We start from the raw sequence: 17,339 nt of genomic DNA on the forward strand, positions 1-17,339 counted from the left end.
TGTAACAAATTCAATACACATTTCACATTGAAAGCTTATGGCCTTTTTCATTTTAATGTGAAATGAAACTGACGAGTGTGTATTTTTATGAAAGTTTAAGAACCAATCCTACTAAATATGTCTGAATGTATTTAGGTATATATGCGAAATAAATAGTCTATCGGAAAAAAATTATCAAAATTACAGTAACCATGTGAGCTTGAAATGTTATCAAGTAATTAGAATAAACTAACGAGAAAGGTAAAGTTGGATTTCTTGCGACGCGCAGCTTTGTGGTTTGTGGTAATGACCTTATTATCAAAAGTGTAAAGGTCTAATTATCTTATATCGATTAATTAAACAAGGAACGTATCGACAAAGGAAACTTTGATAATAAATTGGACTGCGTGATACTTTTGCTAAAAACACCGAAGAGCGTTGGGAAACTGTAGTCGAAATAGTTACTTCGTGCCACCTCCGAAGACACGAGATTGTACACAAGCAATCTGGCAGGCAGTACGTATAGTCGAACGCTTTTATAATACATCCATGCATCAACGAAAAAGATACAAGGGTACACTGCAGTTTTTTAGGAGAACCATTTTTGTTGAGAGTTAAATTGGTAACTGACTCCAGTAGAGAACAATATATTAAGCAATCCAGTATCTCTCCTTTCCCGTATTGTTCTGTGTGTTCAAAAAGGGAAAAGAATTGTAGTATAAGCAGGGAGCTGCTACTCCCTGGTATAAGAACACAGAGACTACAGTAGTAAGCATAAAAACAGACAGTCATTCTACGGTTAACACCCACTCCCCGCGCCCTTTCCTATATAAAACGTGCTTAAAGAATCGTGGAAATGTCGGCAAATCGATTATTAAAGGTGGTAGCATTTTGGAAACATCGCAAACTAATGATTTTGTATCAAAGTGCGGGGTATTTGGGTTGGGAATATGGTGGTGGATGGGGGTTCGGCACAAGAATTGTTCACGTGCAGTTAAAATTTAACATGATGTTACATGTTTTTGTCAAACGTGTGCAAAATTGGTACTTTGACGTATGGAGTATATCACAGTTACATAAAGAGATATGGATAGTGTCATTAAACATCTCTCGAGTCACAACCTTTACTGATTTTGTTTCCAATATTACGGCATAAGGCTTGACAAAATAATAAATCTCGTTCGTGTGCGGAACTGAAGGGTTAAACTAGACTGCCACGTCTTTTCAGTTCACTCATCCGCATAATTACAGTATAGGACAGGCAGGTCGATTGACTAGACTACGAGCTCAAATGGAGCGAAATTGATCACGTGGTCTCCATATTTGATTTAGTTGAATGCGATTGGTTGAATGTCCAGCCAATGAGGTACTAGATGAAAGTGGTGAATATGAAAAAAAACCTCGCCCATGTCAGTAACCCATGTATAGACTGAAGTATATTCGGCCGTGGGCGGGAAATTGGTTTTGTAATCATTCACGTCGAACAAAATATATTCCTACGGATAACAAATGCGTTGAGAACTTTCCACGGATAAATATGACAGCCTGCACTTTTTTTTAGATAAAGAGTTTTAGGTTTATATATTTATAGAAAAATATTTATAGATATATATTTTAGATAAATATACATATACTCATTTTAATATCTCACGTGGAAAGTAACAGTTTTGCAATAAAGATGTTACTTTGCGTCATCGGTAATTCAAAACGTTCGTTGTTTCTTTCATTACTACTGTTAACGGAACTGTTACTCATGTCGTTGTTTTGTATGTATGTTCTGAAACATGTATCGATTGAACAAATCAATAGTTTTACGAGAAATAAGGAAATGAGCGGGCCTAACGGAAGCTCCTATGAAGACATACAAGGTTTGTAAAACATTATTTTTCGTTTCTTTAAAGATGTTATGTCGTCTCAGCGGAATCAAACAATATTGTATGCTGGATTTTACGTGACGTAACAGCTTTTCCTTTTTCTGAACTTCTAATTGAGAGCTGATTTGCAAGATTAATCGATAAGTGTGCAATGTGTTCCCATGTGTGCTATATTGGGTACATATGTATAGACTACGTCATACGACCGACTATACATACAATAGGCTTGTTTAAGCAGTATACGCATGTTGGTTATAGGAGGGCCACTCAATCGGCTTGATAAAAAAAAAGGGGAAGACGGAAGTGGAATTGTCAAGGGGAGGGGGTTGGTGGGTGGTATATAAACATATGGTTTATATTTTGAGACAATCTTTCCTGTGTCAGCACTCTCTTGTACTCAATTGTTCGAACTTGACAAGTGTTTGAAATTAAATATCAACATGTGAAATACAAATTAAGTTGAGTTCGCCTTAAAGCCAAACGTGACCCATCTTTCGATTAGCAAATTTATAACTTTGAACATATCGGTCCGTTATAGGTGTAACGAGCGAAACCTTCTTGGTTCCAGTTTCACCAGAGTAAATCAAATTTTCTAAAGTATCTACATTTGTACTTTCCTTTGCAAAAACCATGGAAGGATTATGTCAGGTGAGGAAATCAATAAAAGCACAAATCTGAGGTATGACTGTTTTTTGTTATGAAAATGACATGTCTGACATACATATATTCACGAAGTTAATTTGTAGATCCTGTGTAGGCATCTCTTTTTACATTAATATTAACAGTATAGTACGATAAGGTGTACATGTATGTCAACAAAAGGCTGGCGATTTTGTACCGTATTGAGAATATTTTAGCAGCGCATAAACTGCAGCAACTTGATGCCAGGTTTAATATGGTTTTCTGTATCATTGTTCTGGGTATTGACCCTTCGATCAGTTTTTTGTTTTTATGCAATGAGTATTGACCACTGACCTCTACCAGGTAGAGGTCAGTGGTATTGACTATACAATCGACGTTTCGAAAACATAACAGGCCGGATCTTATCTGCGGTCGCATGGAAAGCCGTTTCAACATCTAATAAGCAATTTCAGATATCTCGAAATAGTTTCAGATATCTCAAATTAAATTACAGATATCTCCAATTTATTTAAGATATCTACAAATAATTGCAGATATCTCGAAAGACCAGAGAATTTCTGATATCTGAAATTGAATTTAAGATATCTCGAAATCTATTTCAGATATCTCGAATTCAATTTCAGATATCTCGAATTAAATGTAAGAAATCTCGAATTTAATTTTAGATATCTGAAATAGAATTGTAGATATCTCATATAAGAAACAATTTAATATAAATTCCCGATTGAATGTTAAAATGGCTTTCCGTACGGTCGTGCTTAAATACACGAGCATATTAATATAATAAGCCATATCGGCATGATCAGTGTACTTTTAATAGAATCTTAAATCAGATATTCCATTCTAACAAATTTCGGAATCCCCCCCCCCATCCCCTGAAAACTCCTTGAAATTATAGACTTTTAATAGCTCCAAGCATTCCCTCTATGATACTTCGTTTTTATATCTCCTCCCCTCCCCATGCCCCTCAACAATAAAGAAAAGTATATTATACGGTAAACCTCTCTCTAGTTTCACAGGAAAGGGTGCCAGCAACGCGCTTAGCAACACTACAACAAATTGAAAAATATTTTATTAAACGATGGGTACAAACAAACGCATTCATTATTTGTTTAAAGGGATAAATTATGATAAATTGCTACAAAAGCGTTGAGAGTCTATATTATAGAGCACAGATGTTGTTGCTTAATTTCAACAAAAAAAGGGTAATGTTATTGGTATTCAGCAATATTTGTGGAAGAACTATAATACAAAGGACATAATATGGGTATTGTATGAGTAATATATAGTGATGACACTATAGTGGTCATACACCCAAAGTTCTGGATGAGATTTACAACTCCATCTGGGAGTCCTCCACGGGAAAAAAAATAGGCGTGTAGTGGTGCATTCTGCAGAATGTTGAATAATTTGTATAACTATTTCTACTTGCAGGGTTGTGCTAATTACTACTTGTTATTAGCAAAACAAAACACCCCAGGATCCGCGACTGCTATGAGTGACTGGACTGCGTAGTCTAACACAAGTAAAGAAGTCAAGTGATCCACTAACAAGCTACACAAAGTCACTGTTTGTAAACATTGATGTATTGTTTATTGACACTTTTTAATGCCTTTGTTTGTAACAGCTAATTGCTTCAAATCATTTCCTGACGATGCTTTGGTTTCTTCTCATTTGAATGACGGTGTACTAACCCTACACCATACAATGTTGTCATAGATTATTTACCTTCAATGTAGAATAACATTAGTCATTAGCTGCACTTTTCGCTGCATCGCATGAACACATTACTACACAACAATTCATCACACTGCACTGTATGAATACGCACAACTTAATAACACTGCATTGTATGACCACTTGACTACACAACACTTCACCAAACTGCACTGCATAACCACACGAGTACATAAGACTCCACCACGCTGTACTACTACATGACTAAATGGCTACTCCAAATTTCATCGCACTGCACTGCCTGATTACATGACTACACAAGCCACCATCATATTTTACTACATGACTACACAATTACGCAAAACTTCATCACACCGTACTGCCGCTACATAAGTATACAATTTTTTGTCGCACTACTCTACCATATGACAAGGTTGTCGCATTTGCTGTTCCGTGCTATCCGGTGGGCTCTTAAGTGCATTGTTCAAGGTGTGACTTTCTTTTGTATCGACTCTCATCTGAAATTGCACAGATGCTATACTTTCGATCACCCATTTTCTGTTGATTGACACACCTATCACTGGACAGCTGACCAGTTGACCATTCACGGCACCACCAAGTTTTTGTATCATGGCCTTGCAGATTTTTGTTGGTACGCTAGGGTGGCCTCAAAGGGTACAACATTGCCTCAATTGAACCGATTTTTGCACCACATGCGCTGCCATTCAAGATCTTTAACATGCAAGCCACAACAAACCAGAACCTGATTGATAACATATCAACAAAGATTTTCTCCGGCTGCTTACTAGCACTTTTTCTGAGATGGGAGAACACTCGGCCGGATTGATATAGACTCCAATAGGAGTATGCCATCATTGACAGTGGCTATCTGATAAACAGATTAACACTTGATATCCACCATGAAACAAAACGAACTTTTTGCGATCGTTTCAAAGAAGTTCTAAACGTTAACATTTTTACCCCGTGAATTACCAATATCTGTACATGGAATAACAAAATGCACCGGTTTTAGTAGTGAAATCACGTCTACTATCTTAATCATACCTGAACAAGAGAGTGCTTTCTATCATCTTTAAACGGGCGCTCCCAGTAAAATCACGACACGATTGATTGGATAAAATCTGATTTTGTTTTTGTTTTCATCCTTTAAAGTCATCGATATAAATGTTATATATTTATATCTACCTCTTTAGATGGAGCAGTTAAGGAAACGAAGCCGCCAGCCGGTGTCGTCCAACTTATGACAAGTTGCCCAGACGGTTGGCCTTTAGAGGTTGTGAGTCGAGATGAAAAAGGTTCACCGTTAATGCAAGTTTGCAGAAGTGTAAAACAAGACGGTAACTGGCGATGTGCTGAAGGTTGGCAGAAATTGGAAAAGGAGATGACATGTGTTCCAAAACAGAACAATCCCCATAGCAACGAATTACCTCGCGATCTCGTGAAGCAGCCAAAATACGCGCCATTATCAGACGAACGTAAGTTACTTTTTATACACATTCCAAAAGCTGGAGGAACATCTCTGGAAACTTCATTTCTTTTCGACGACAGACGGAGAGCTCTCGGAGGTGTGTACCTTGGTGGTCATTCTAAAATAAAAGACTTCGATCAGGAATTCTTCCGGAGTTACCATAAATTTTGCATCATCCGCCACCCATGTTCTCGATTAATATCGACATGGAGTGACTATTCTCAAAACTTGGGAAATCGTGGTGATGCCCTTTGGACACAAACATTCATGAGCGAAGCATCAAAGTCATCTTTTGATTGGTTTGTCGAAAAGACTCTGTATCCCGGGGGACAAGTTCGCGTCAATAATCAGGTTCATCTTCAACCACAGGTCGGTATGATATTTGACGACAATGGTAACCTCGCTTTGAATCAAGTACTAGTGTTTGAAAATTGGAATGAGAGTATCAACGAGCTCGGTAGACGGATAAACACTGACGTGAGTTCTCTTAAAAAGACTCATAAATTATCGAGTAAACATAAGAGTTGTCCCGAGATGTACACGCCCAAGACTTGGCAGAAAATGATCGAGTTATACGCTATGGACTTTTGTGTGCTCGGGTATTCAACCAATTTAACTGAAGTTGACAAATATCCATCTTTGAATGATCAAAACTACGAATTAACTCAACGTTACAAAACTTGTACTGTGAAATTGGAATTAAAACTGAACAATACAATACAGGCGAAACATATCGATTCACTAAACAAATCAGATTTACATAAGTCAGTGCAAGAGGAAGGCGAGTGCACTATCTACACATATTATCAACCAATAAAAGGTCAAGCCGTGGATGAACTCAGCGCAGCAGAAGTCACTCTTAAAGCGTGGAAATCTGCGTGGTCGGACGCTGGTTGGCGTCCTCGAGTGTTATCGGAGGATGACGCTCGGAAACATCCGGAATATATATCTCTACGCACCAGGTTTGAACGATTACCAACGATAAATGTAAAAGAGTATGAAATGTCTTGTTTTATTAGACACGTTGCCATGGCAGCAGTTGGCGGCGGATGGATGTCTGATTACGATGTTTTACCATTTGATTTACCTAAATGTACCAAACCATTCAACCGTGGCGAATTCACCGCGTATAATCTATACACACCTAGCCTCGTCTCGGCAAACAGTTCTGAGTATACACGTGTTGCGAACTTGATGGCTGATATCAATTGGCGCGACAGTCCCGAGGTCTTCTCCTACCTGGGACAATTTCACGTTTCCGATATGCACGTATTGAAAAAGTTGTTCCAAGACAGGAAGATAAAGACCATGAGGGTCGTAATGGAGGCCAAAGTAATTTTCAAAACTCCCTTTAACTGTGACCTATTGCTAAATAACAGGGCCACCACGAATGACACGCCAAAACATATGTGGGCGGTGCATTATTCCCATGAATCTTTAAGAATAATTCGAAAAGCTAACATGTCTTCCCTCTGGCCAGGATCATCTTGGAATAGCAAAAGTTTTAATGAAGGAATTGAAGATAAAAGAGGGAAATTTATGGCAGATTCTATCAATTATCTTAGAGAAACGTGCATGACAGATGCGGAAATTGTGCTCGCTTAAATTAAAAACAGCGTTTGTAGTGATATTTCTCTCACTTTAAAACTAGTTTGGCTATTATTATTATTACTATGGTTCCTTTTATAGCACAATACTTTAATATATATTATCATATGCGCTGTACATGATGAAGAATAAAACAATAATAAGAAAGAATAAAAATACATGAAAAGATTTCAGATATTATAAGCCTTGCAGCATAAATGAGTCTTAAGTTCGGATTTAAAAAGGGTAAAACTTTCAATTTTTCTTAAAACCTCAGGGAGTGAATTCCATAAAACTGGCAATGCATAGCTAAAATATCTCGGTCCAAATTTTGCAGTTCTTATGTAAGGGACAGTTAAAATCAGACGGGACGAGGAACGCAACGGTCTAGAGGGAGTGTAAAGAGAAATTAAATCACAAACTTAAGGTACTGCGGTGCAATATTGTAAATACAATTAAAAGTGAGTAATAAAATCTTATAAGATATTCTTTCTCTAACTGGAAGCCAATGCAAGTTATGTAGGACGGGTTTTATATGATCATATTTGGAAGTACCCGTTACAATTCTGGCAGCAGCATTTTGGATTTTCTTAAGTTTATCAATGAGATGTGAAGCTAAGTTACAATATTATGAATTGCAGTAGTCTATGTGTGTCGTAACAAATGCATGAACAAGTAATTTACATGAGGTATCATCCAAGTAACTACGAATATGCCAAAGCTTATGAATACTAAAATTTGCTTTTCGACACACATTTGCAACATGTAAGTCAAGTTGAAGATTATTATCAAAAATAATACCCAAATTACGAACCTTATCAACTGTATGAATTGAAAAATCAGGAAGTTTAGCCAATTGTTGCTTTGAACCTATAACAATCAATTCAGTTTTTGTATCATTTAGTTTAAGATTATTCGTTAAAAACCAGCGACGTGCTTCAGCCACACAATTTTCCATTGCAGAAATAGCCTCACCTCTGGCAGAGTCATTGCCAGCATTAATAGCAAGATAAAATTGATTGTCATCAGAATAACCCTCATAATTAGGAAGGTGCTTAAGCAAAACATGAAACAATTGGGATAAATATGTAATAAAAAGTATGGGGCAAGTACAGCTTCCTAATGGCTAATATGTTGAAAGGGTGTCATAACAGATGGTTAAAGTCTTGAAAAAGTCATCATTGGCATTGTAAAAAAGGACATAGATATTGATTCTTTATCTTAAGCAGTGGGTATGGGGGGGGGGGTGGGTTCCAAAAAGTGTTCGGAGCAATAATTGTCCATGCAAGCGAAAATATCAACACCAGTGCACAACATTGCGTGACGATTACTGCTCTCGGCTCCCAAAATGTCAAACATAAAAATAAATTAATCGAAACTGCATATATCTAAATATTTTCGAAGTGGTTTTGAGCCAAAATTTTTAAACTTCCTTTAAAATTATCACAATTAAACATTTTGAATATTTTTGTAAGATATGTCTATATAAGAAAAATTAAATACATATGAAGACTGTATTCGTACATGCCGATTAAATGTAATTTTTTGTAGACACTACTTTGCTGTATATCTTACATGGAAATATGAATTAAACAGATCGCATATAATTTAGTAACTGTAGGGTAATGGTGCTCATGTGTGCATCCAAAAGGTAATTATTCATCCAATCAGATTGAATACTGTATCATTATGACGACGTTATAACCATCTCACGCTCCTTGTTTGTAAATGGTTTTCACCTTGTGGTAATTTTGGCATATTCAGCAGTAATTTTCTCACTCTGTCACAGGCTTTTACGCAAGCGACACCTTTGAAAATCCAAGAAATACTACCAAGTATATTACGGTACCTTTCCGTCTGTACGTATACGGAGCCAATAGCATCTTCACCGTTATTAAAGTGTATACTGTAAAACGTTACTAAGTCAAAGCATTGGCGTTTTAACTATGCATGATGATGGAACCTCTGTGAATTGATACTTTTAAGAAAAGTCACCCAAGAAATTTCACACATGTCACCCTGGGCACGAAAACCAATTACCTTGAGCCATTCTCAACCAGGTCCCCTCGTATTCAGACTTTATCGATGTGAAAATGGGCAGAGGGAAGCGCTCCCTCCACAACAGACACGTTCAGAGACGAAAAAAATCGTATTGCCTTTTTTTTAAAGGGTGATGGGTTTCCCCTAAGACCCCTCCCTAGAACGAACGTTGGTGCTTCCCCCTCCCCAATATGAATTCGTTACAGAGGGTAAAGCCTATAGATGGTGTTATGAAAGTCATATCAACACAGGCGTAAATGAAATATAAAGTCTCTGACCCCAGTGTTATGGGGGGACAAAAATCTGGCTACAAAGGCTGGCTACGCGCCTGATGATATTAAAAGTTGGTAAACAATATAATGTATACTGTTAAACTGCCAATAACATATGCGGAACGCGATGTTGGCCAAAAGGAGAAATATTCAATCCTCTTTTGAGAAGACCTTGAAGAGGACGTCTAACGATGGATTTTATGCGCAAAGTAGGTTTGCCATATATTTATTATTACAAGAAGGAGAATAAACATCCATTTTAGGTGTTATAAAGTAAACAACTTATTATATTGAACAAAACTAACGACATCATCATTCAAATCACGAAGGATAGTTGAGCTAACCCAGAGATATCAAAGTAAGTGTTAGAAGAAAAGAGTAAGTAAAAGTAAAAGAAGACAAATCACGCTTAAATAGGTCTAGTCGTTTTGATGACCAAACAATCCCTCTGGAACTACTTTCTTTGTGGCTTTGAGTTATGAATGGTAGCTCTGTGATTCAGTCCCCCAGGTTTTAAGAGTATCTGGGTATTCTTTTTTTTTCTTTTTGAAAACTATGACAGTGATATCCCCTTGTAAAAGTTAAAGAACATATATATATACTCCCTTTGTAGAAAGAACAAATCAAAATACTTTTCGTATAAGCATACTTTTGTGTGTAGACCTCATTATAAACCTAATTTTTTATAGTATAAATGTGCGATCCCACAACCAAACCCTTTCTTTCTCAACTCCTGCTATTATCATATAATATTGCCACTTGAATGAAGGTTCCTTTTTAAACCGCCCTCTTGTGTAAATTTGATCATAAAACTGCCCTGATTTGAAGAACCTTTCAATGACTCTATCCGAGTTACGGTCATCTGAAGCATTTAAGTACTCCTTCGACAGTGTTTACTGCTTATAACACCTCCACACCCCTTCACTGCCATGTCATTCCACAATCTGTGTTTTGAACTATGGACGTACAGGGCTAAAAAATTCCCACCCGTTCGCCGTGACTCCTACCACAATTTCATTCTAAACATGTGCAATTGTGTTGCTCAGCTGAAACCTAATTCGGTCACTTTTCGCCACCGTGAATGATTGACTGCCATTTTGTCATTTTTCATTCGATTTAAATGAACTTTCGTGATTTGCTTGTGTGGGTTACGTTTAAAGTTTAGATAATAATCGTAACCTACATAGTCATGCAGTCGGATGAGCATGCGCTGTGGCGTGTGCGTGTGTGTGACGCCCTTGGCTCGAAAACATGCATGATAGCTCAACAGTCAGCAGTGGCAGTTGGATTGAAGTCATACTTGGTACATAGATGCGCCATACTGAGTAGATGAACCCTATTGATTTGGGTGCTCATCTCATGGATAATAATGAGGTAAAAGGGACAAACGTAAAAATCTTCAAATGCTTATAACTCCGCAACCAAAAGTCAGAATGTATTTATACTTGGTATTTATATGTTGGTAGATAGCGGGTACATGGTGATATATGTTCAAGTTGATATTATGCACATTTATTAGAGGGTGATGGTTGATTGTCAACTATAAAAGCTTGTAAACATGGTAACTGAATAACGACAAGTTGGATTGAAGTCATACTTGATACATAGAAGCGCCATTGTGAGTAGATGAACCCTATTGATTTTATTTTATGAATAATGTTGAGGTCACAGGGTCAAACGTAAACACTTTCAGAATTGAATCATACTTTGTGTGAAGGTGTTGTTAGATAACGGGAACATGATAATGTTTGTTCAAGGTAATATTATGCACATTTATTAGGGGCAGGGCTTGAGTTGATTTTTTTCTAAAAAGAGCTTGTAAACATGATAAGTTAACATATTTAGCAGGTAGGTCCACAGTCAGTGAAAGAACCTTGCTGATCAATTTAATCAACAATGACGTAAGCTTGGGATTAAAATCTCAATTGGCAAGGAATCACAATAAGCCCACTGGCTTTCTGGCTTAATATAGTGATAAATACGACTCTGTAATTATTTTAATTATGCACTATATCACACATCCTGTTTTATAAAGCATTTACTGTCCCTGCAACTTTCACTTTGCAACTACAGTATGTGATGAAGACACTGAGTAGTATGGAATGCACACTTCAGACCCCTCCATTCCTATTGTTCTCGAGGTGTAAAGTTCTTTTTCTTCAAGGGGAATCTATGTGAATCCCTATATGGTTTAGGCAGGGAACTTTTTGTTTCATGTTAGCGTTCGTGTAAGGAAATCTGGACGTCTACCTGAGAGCGACCTTAGAATCACTCACTTTGTCGAAATGTGCGGAATGAACTCTGATCTAACATACGAATACCTTTTGTTTTATGTTCGACTCTGACACAGATTGCCATTAGGGTATTTGCCTTCTTAGATAGATTGCCATTAGGCTGTCTTGGTGTCCTCGGATGACCTTAAAGGTAATCAGGTGTGGATAATCCACCCTGCCGAGCCGTCTTTTGTTTGGTTGTAGACTATTGTCAATACATGTCTGTCTGATAATACAAGTTGAGGAGGCTGTTTTTGTTGTTTTTCCTTCTCACATTAGTGGAATACATAGCATAGTCCGAACGACAAGAATGAAGGATAGAACACAGAGGATAAGCTTAGAGAAAGTTGATTCAGAAGTATATGCAACTAACTTTCTCTTTACCTGAACCAAAAACAGCAATAACATTTACTGTTTAAGGAGATGATACCGTCTCCTACCCACTACAGTTTGAATAAGCCCGGTATACGTTTATCGACTTTTTTGTGCTCTGGAGTATCGGATCGAAGAAACCACAAATGTCTCTCTTGTTCAAATAGGGATCGCATTTGCGGTTTAATGATATCTTCTAACGATGACCCGGAATGGCTACATAAGCAGAATCTGTATCCATCTCACAGTACTCAAAGTACTCTGTCTACAAATTTTCACATGAAATCATAGTAGAACTGTAACATTCTCAACTTGGCATACTGGTAGACGAAGAACCAATTTGAATAGGGAGATCTAATTCTACAACACTCTTAAAAAGATCGGCTTCATACATGCCGTCCCCTAACGGTGATACAGTTTTGAAAAAAAAAGGATTATTGGCGGACTAAAATACAGTGTCATCATTACACACAGAAACGTCATCGTGTTTTTCTTTGTTAGTGACTGTTTAATAATAGGCCTATCGTCACTGACCTCATCCCCAAACTGACGGAATACGGCCTTTGATATGATTTGGCATAATTGATAAATTTGGGTTACCACTAGACCATGTTCAATGTACCATTTTAGCAGTGGTGTCGCGATCAATATTTTGCGTCCGAATAGGCTACCAATCAATGTCCTCTGGGGTTGTTGGAGAAGACCTCTCGACTCGCATACTCAGCCATGTGTTCTCCAATATCTTTCAAGGCAACTTCACTATTCTTGAATATTGGGGGCATTTCCGCGAACATCTCTCTCAGAGATGGTGGAACTTCAATATCACATTCCACAAACCTGAAAATCTCTCCACGCTTCACACGAGATAAAATTTCGGCCGACGACATTTTCCATAGTTCTTGTGTGTGATAAGGAAATATATCTTTCAAGAACAATTTTATTTCTGGGTTTTGTTTTTGATCTGCTTTCCACTCACATTCCCACTTTTAACATATTCGAAACCCAAAGTTTGGAAATACATGGTATTGCCAAGCGTTTCTCGATATCACTCAGATAAAGGTACACCCTTGACTTTGTTGTGTGTTCTTCCTTTATTTAAATGACACGGGTGACCGTGCCAATAACACCCCTGAAACTGAACAATGATTGTTTCCCCGTGTCCCTGCTAAACCCGTCCACGGGAAGCTGTCGTTTCCCCACTCGAACTTCCTTACCGTTAAACCTATATTTTATATGACAACCCCGTTGCTGACTCTCCCACTCCAACCAACCCGCTGCAGCCTTATGGAAACTATGAGTGAATTCACGCCTGAAACCTGTTTCTTCTCTGCGCCGCTGTATGATTCCTATGGGCTTATCTTGCATGATAGCCCAAATATAACTCGCGTTAGCGTCAAATCCTAATACCTTTTGACACATTTTATCATTTCTAATACGGGATCGATCCTTTTCGTGGTAGCGGTGGAAAATAATGGAGGGGCTGCCAACGATTTTTTTTCAAGAGATAGTACACATCTTTATGAGATTCTGGAAACAGACAGAAGTATTCATTTCGAATATCTTTGAATAAGTATCTCAGCGTAAGTCCCGGAACAGATATCCCCTGTTTTAAACATGTCAATTTCTCTTTCTTTATAAAAACAAAACATTTTTTGCAACGCTTCCAAAAAAAGGGACGACATCTTTATTATTAAACCACACTAAGAAATCACGGAATGATGTCATCTTATGATCCTGCCACACTTGTTGACAATGTTGATACTCAGCATTGGAAATATTAACCTCCTTTAATTTATTCTAAAAAAAAACTGTCGTGAGGTGGAAGACAGGTCACTGATAATTTCTCAAGACCATCCATCCAATCGTATGGGAAAAACCCTTTTTCTTCTTGAAATTGGTAGGCTTCAAGGAATTGTTTGTAGCTACACCCAGGGGCCAAGTAGTTTGATATCCAGGAATTTGAACCACTTTGAAGAAATAGACATATAATCACCATTGCGGTTGATGATCTGACAGAGGGCTGGACGTCCGTCGTCTTCACTCTCATTCTCATTTTGCAAAAGTTTTTCAAGACTTTGATACATAAGACCTTGCATGACATTTTTGTCGTATATGCTTGAATTGAAACCAACGACAGGAATTCTATCTCTTCATGCTTTGCATTCCAGAACCACGCGAGAAGCGTTGACTGACTAAATACCGACATTGTGCTGATTGACTTCGAACCGTGAACATCATTGACTGGTCTAGTTAAGCCAGAGAACTACGCTATTGTGTGTCTGCTGAACGTGGAGGACTTTGTTCACAGCAGATGATAGCTCTTTTGTATCGGAGTTGCTTGCTATTTGGCAGCTCTTACACTTTCATTGATAGCCAACGTGTGTAGAAGAACGATATAAGGATCTTGTGTAGTATCTGTTCCCTTAGGGAATGGTGATACACACCTGACGATGATCACACAGTCACAGTCCCGATGCAAGGGGACTGGGGCTGAGAGCGGATCAGTCGTTTGGTAGTTTGGTTTTCGTGCCCAGGTTCTTTCCTGGGTGACTTTTTCTTAAAAAGTATATAAGGATCTTTTATATTGCTCTGTACAAGTCTGTTTAACTGGTTAGTGTAAAGAGGACAGGCATTAGACGCCTTTCATAAATCTTTGAGAAGCGCTGTCCCACTAAATACCGTCATTTTTCAATTCGGCAGTGGTTCCATATGAAAAAACTGCTAAGGGCTGGGAAAATCAACCCCCTGGGTGGGACGTGATTCCTTCATGCAAAGCATATGATTCGATAGAATCTAAATCGAATTTCACTTTAAGCTCGTTATATTAGAATATTTGTCTGCAGTAATTCAGAAGACCACTCAACGTCGGTATTAGTACATTTCGTAAGAAGCGAGTGTCATCCTCGTGTAAATTCGGGTTATTATTGGCAGTGGTTTCCTCCGATCGAATCCGTTCTCTAAGTGTAGAAATGGCCTCAGAAATCGAAAACGAACTGATCATGTTTACAAATCCAGTCTGACTGATTTCGTGACAATAAGTCACGAATTCGTCAACAAGTGAGGCGGGATCACCGTTAGAAATGAAACATTGGGGGTTTCATACTCCTCAGCATTTGAGCAAACGCTCACGCTCAGTAATTTATGTTGGCCGACATAGTTTAACTTGGATGATGCAGAATGTGAGGCGCTGCTTTTTCTTAGTACGTTTCTATATCATATGTTATTCTACAGGGATAGTAGCGCTGTTGCATGGGGATCTCTATGCCAATTTTGTCTAATTTGTCAAATATAGAATCGGACAACGCAAATATACCGCCGGGAAAGTGATGTGTAACATGGTCTTTACATGGTCTTTACAACGGGGTATGTGATTGGATAAATTACGATAAGTAGAAAAAGGCGTCGGCAGCAGGTACAACTAAACGTTTTGGCACAGTGTGCTATATCGGTGATATATGAAAAAAGACCTTCAAAATAATCCAAATACATGGTGGTTTGATAGCGACAGGGAGATCGGTGCAGCAATTCAGCTACCGTTTTACGATTAAGTAAGAGACGCTCTTCACTGCTGTCACGTTTCAACTCGTACACAAATTTGTTGCATTCAAATAATTTCTCAAGCTCACCCAATTCTAGAAATGTAACCCATTGGAATTGATTTACACTTTTAGCCTGTCTTCCTACGATAATTCGATATCGATTATACAGATCTATTGACGTTTGCTTTAGACTTTACCCCACAGACCTAAAATGGTGAGACAAACATCTGAAGAAACATAAATTATCTGTGTAGCGTGAATTCTTCCTATTGTTCACAGCCATCGAAAAAATGTACCTATGATGTAACATTTCACTGGCGAAGTTGAGAGGTGGGGCTCCGAAAATTAACCGTCATATGAGTAATTAGTTCTACAAACCAAACAGACTCTGGTCTTTGATTCAGCAGGTATTGTTCAATATCTTGCTGTACAAAAAGAGAGACACAAACCGATCGATATCACTGCATTGTCAGACAACAATAGGTCGGTCAAACACCCTGTGATTATTGAAAGAAGTGTGAAAATATCTACGTTCACCATTCACCTTATTGCGGAGAATGAAACCAAACGATGCATTGAGTTTGAATTGGGCAATTTGATCGTAATAAACAGGTTCTATTAAATGGTGAATATGAGAAGATGTAGTTGATAGTAGAGTACTCAGCTTAAATTTATATACAAATTGAACCCGGTTGTTTCTTCGATGGTGAGTTTTGATAGCCCCCCAATAACTTCTGTAAAATTGCAGTGATAAATCGTCTTTTAATTCGTCGAGAATAACAGTTGGTTTATGTTAATATGTATGGGGTCTTCGCTAAGGTCAAAAGTTGGTAATGCCCGTTTCAAGTCTTCCCTTTGCGACGATGTCTCAGACGTTGGTGCTGTGTTGTTTCTGTCATTTACCGTCTACTCTACAAAAAATAACGATAAACGATAAGTCGGTCATCGCTAATACATATTGAATATATATATATATATATATGTATATATATAAATATATGTATATATATAAATAAATATATATATATATATATATATATATATATATATATATATTTGTATGTGAGTATGAACACATTCATGTTTGACACTGCCCCTTAACGACTAATGTATTAATCTTTCTTAAGAATTGTTGTCTCCTTTTTTCAGCCTGTTTCGGCAGAGCTTTACTAAGAAAATGGAAAATGAAAAAAAAAGAAAATGGCTAACGTTCATTTACCTCCCTCTTTCTCTGACCCTGACTTAACCAATTGGCAAACTTTTACTAGGCTACGATTCAGGACCAACGATTATGATGACTCCCCTTTCAAGCAAGAAACCCTAAATCTATACCAAGAGAAAAGACTTAGTCTCTGGAATCCCGGCTGAAATTACTTAAATCCCTATCACATTGGCCAAACTCATTAAGAAAGCCAAACGTAACACCCTAATTGCGTCAATATCAGAACCATGAAAAACTTAACTATAGAGATTATTCCAGGAAATACAGATATCGACAAACTCACTACTGACACCTGCTGTTGTCTGTGGTATCAATCCCAGTGTCAACGATATAGCGACATCAAAGTAGAACTGACTGACCAGCCAAATAATGT

The 17,339-nt window shown here is 37.7% G+C and overlaps 1 protein-coding gene across 1 annotated transcript; it reads left to right on the forward strand.

The window, feature by feature from the left end:
- Window positions 1-1,629: 1,629 nt before the first annotated feature.
- On the forward strand, window positions 1,630-8,771 carry LOC139959070 (uncharacterized). The gene is made up of 2 exons (XM_071956631.1): window positions 1,630-1,847; window positions 5,387-8,771. Exons 1-2 carry the CDS (start codon window positions 1,658-1,660, stop codon window positions 7,264-7,266), a joined length of 2,070 nt encoding a protein of 689 aa, XP_071812732.1. The 5' UTR covers window positions 1,630-1,657; the 3' UTR covers window positions 7,267-8,771.
- Window positions 8,772-17,339: the final 8,568 nt, after the last annotated feature.

This window comes from Apostichopus japonicus, chromosome 18 (genome assembly GCF_037975245.1).
Source record: "Apostichopus japonicus isolate 1M-3 chromosome 18, ASM3797524v1, whole genome shotgun sequence".
Taxonomy (NCBI): Eukaryota; Metazoa; Echinodermata; class Holothuroidea; order Aspidochirotida; family Stichopodidae; genus Apostichopus; species Apostichopus japonicus.

Bases quoted from the DNA above. Each gene is read 5' to 3' on its own strand.
- LOC139959070 (XM_071956631.1), top strand. From the start codon at position 1,658: ATGTTACTTTGCGTCATCGGTAATTCAAAACGTTCGTTGTTTCTTTCA. The intron at 1,848-5,386 runs GTTTGTAAAACA...CTACCTCTTTAG, and splicing joins CTCCTATGAAGACATACAAG to ATGGAGCAGTTAAGGAAACG.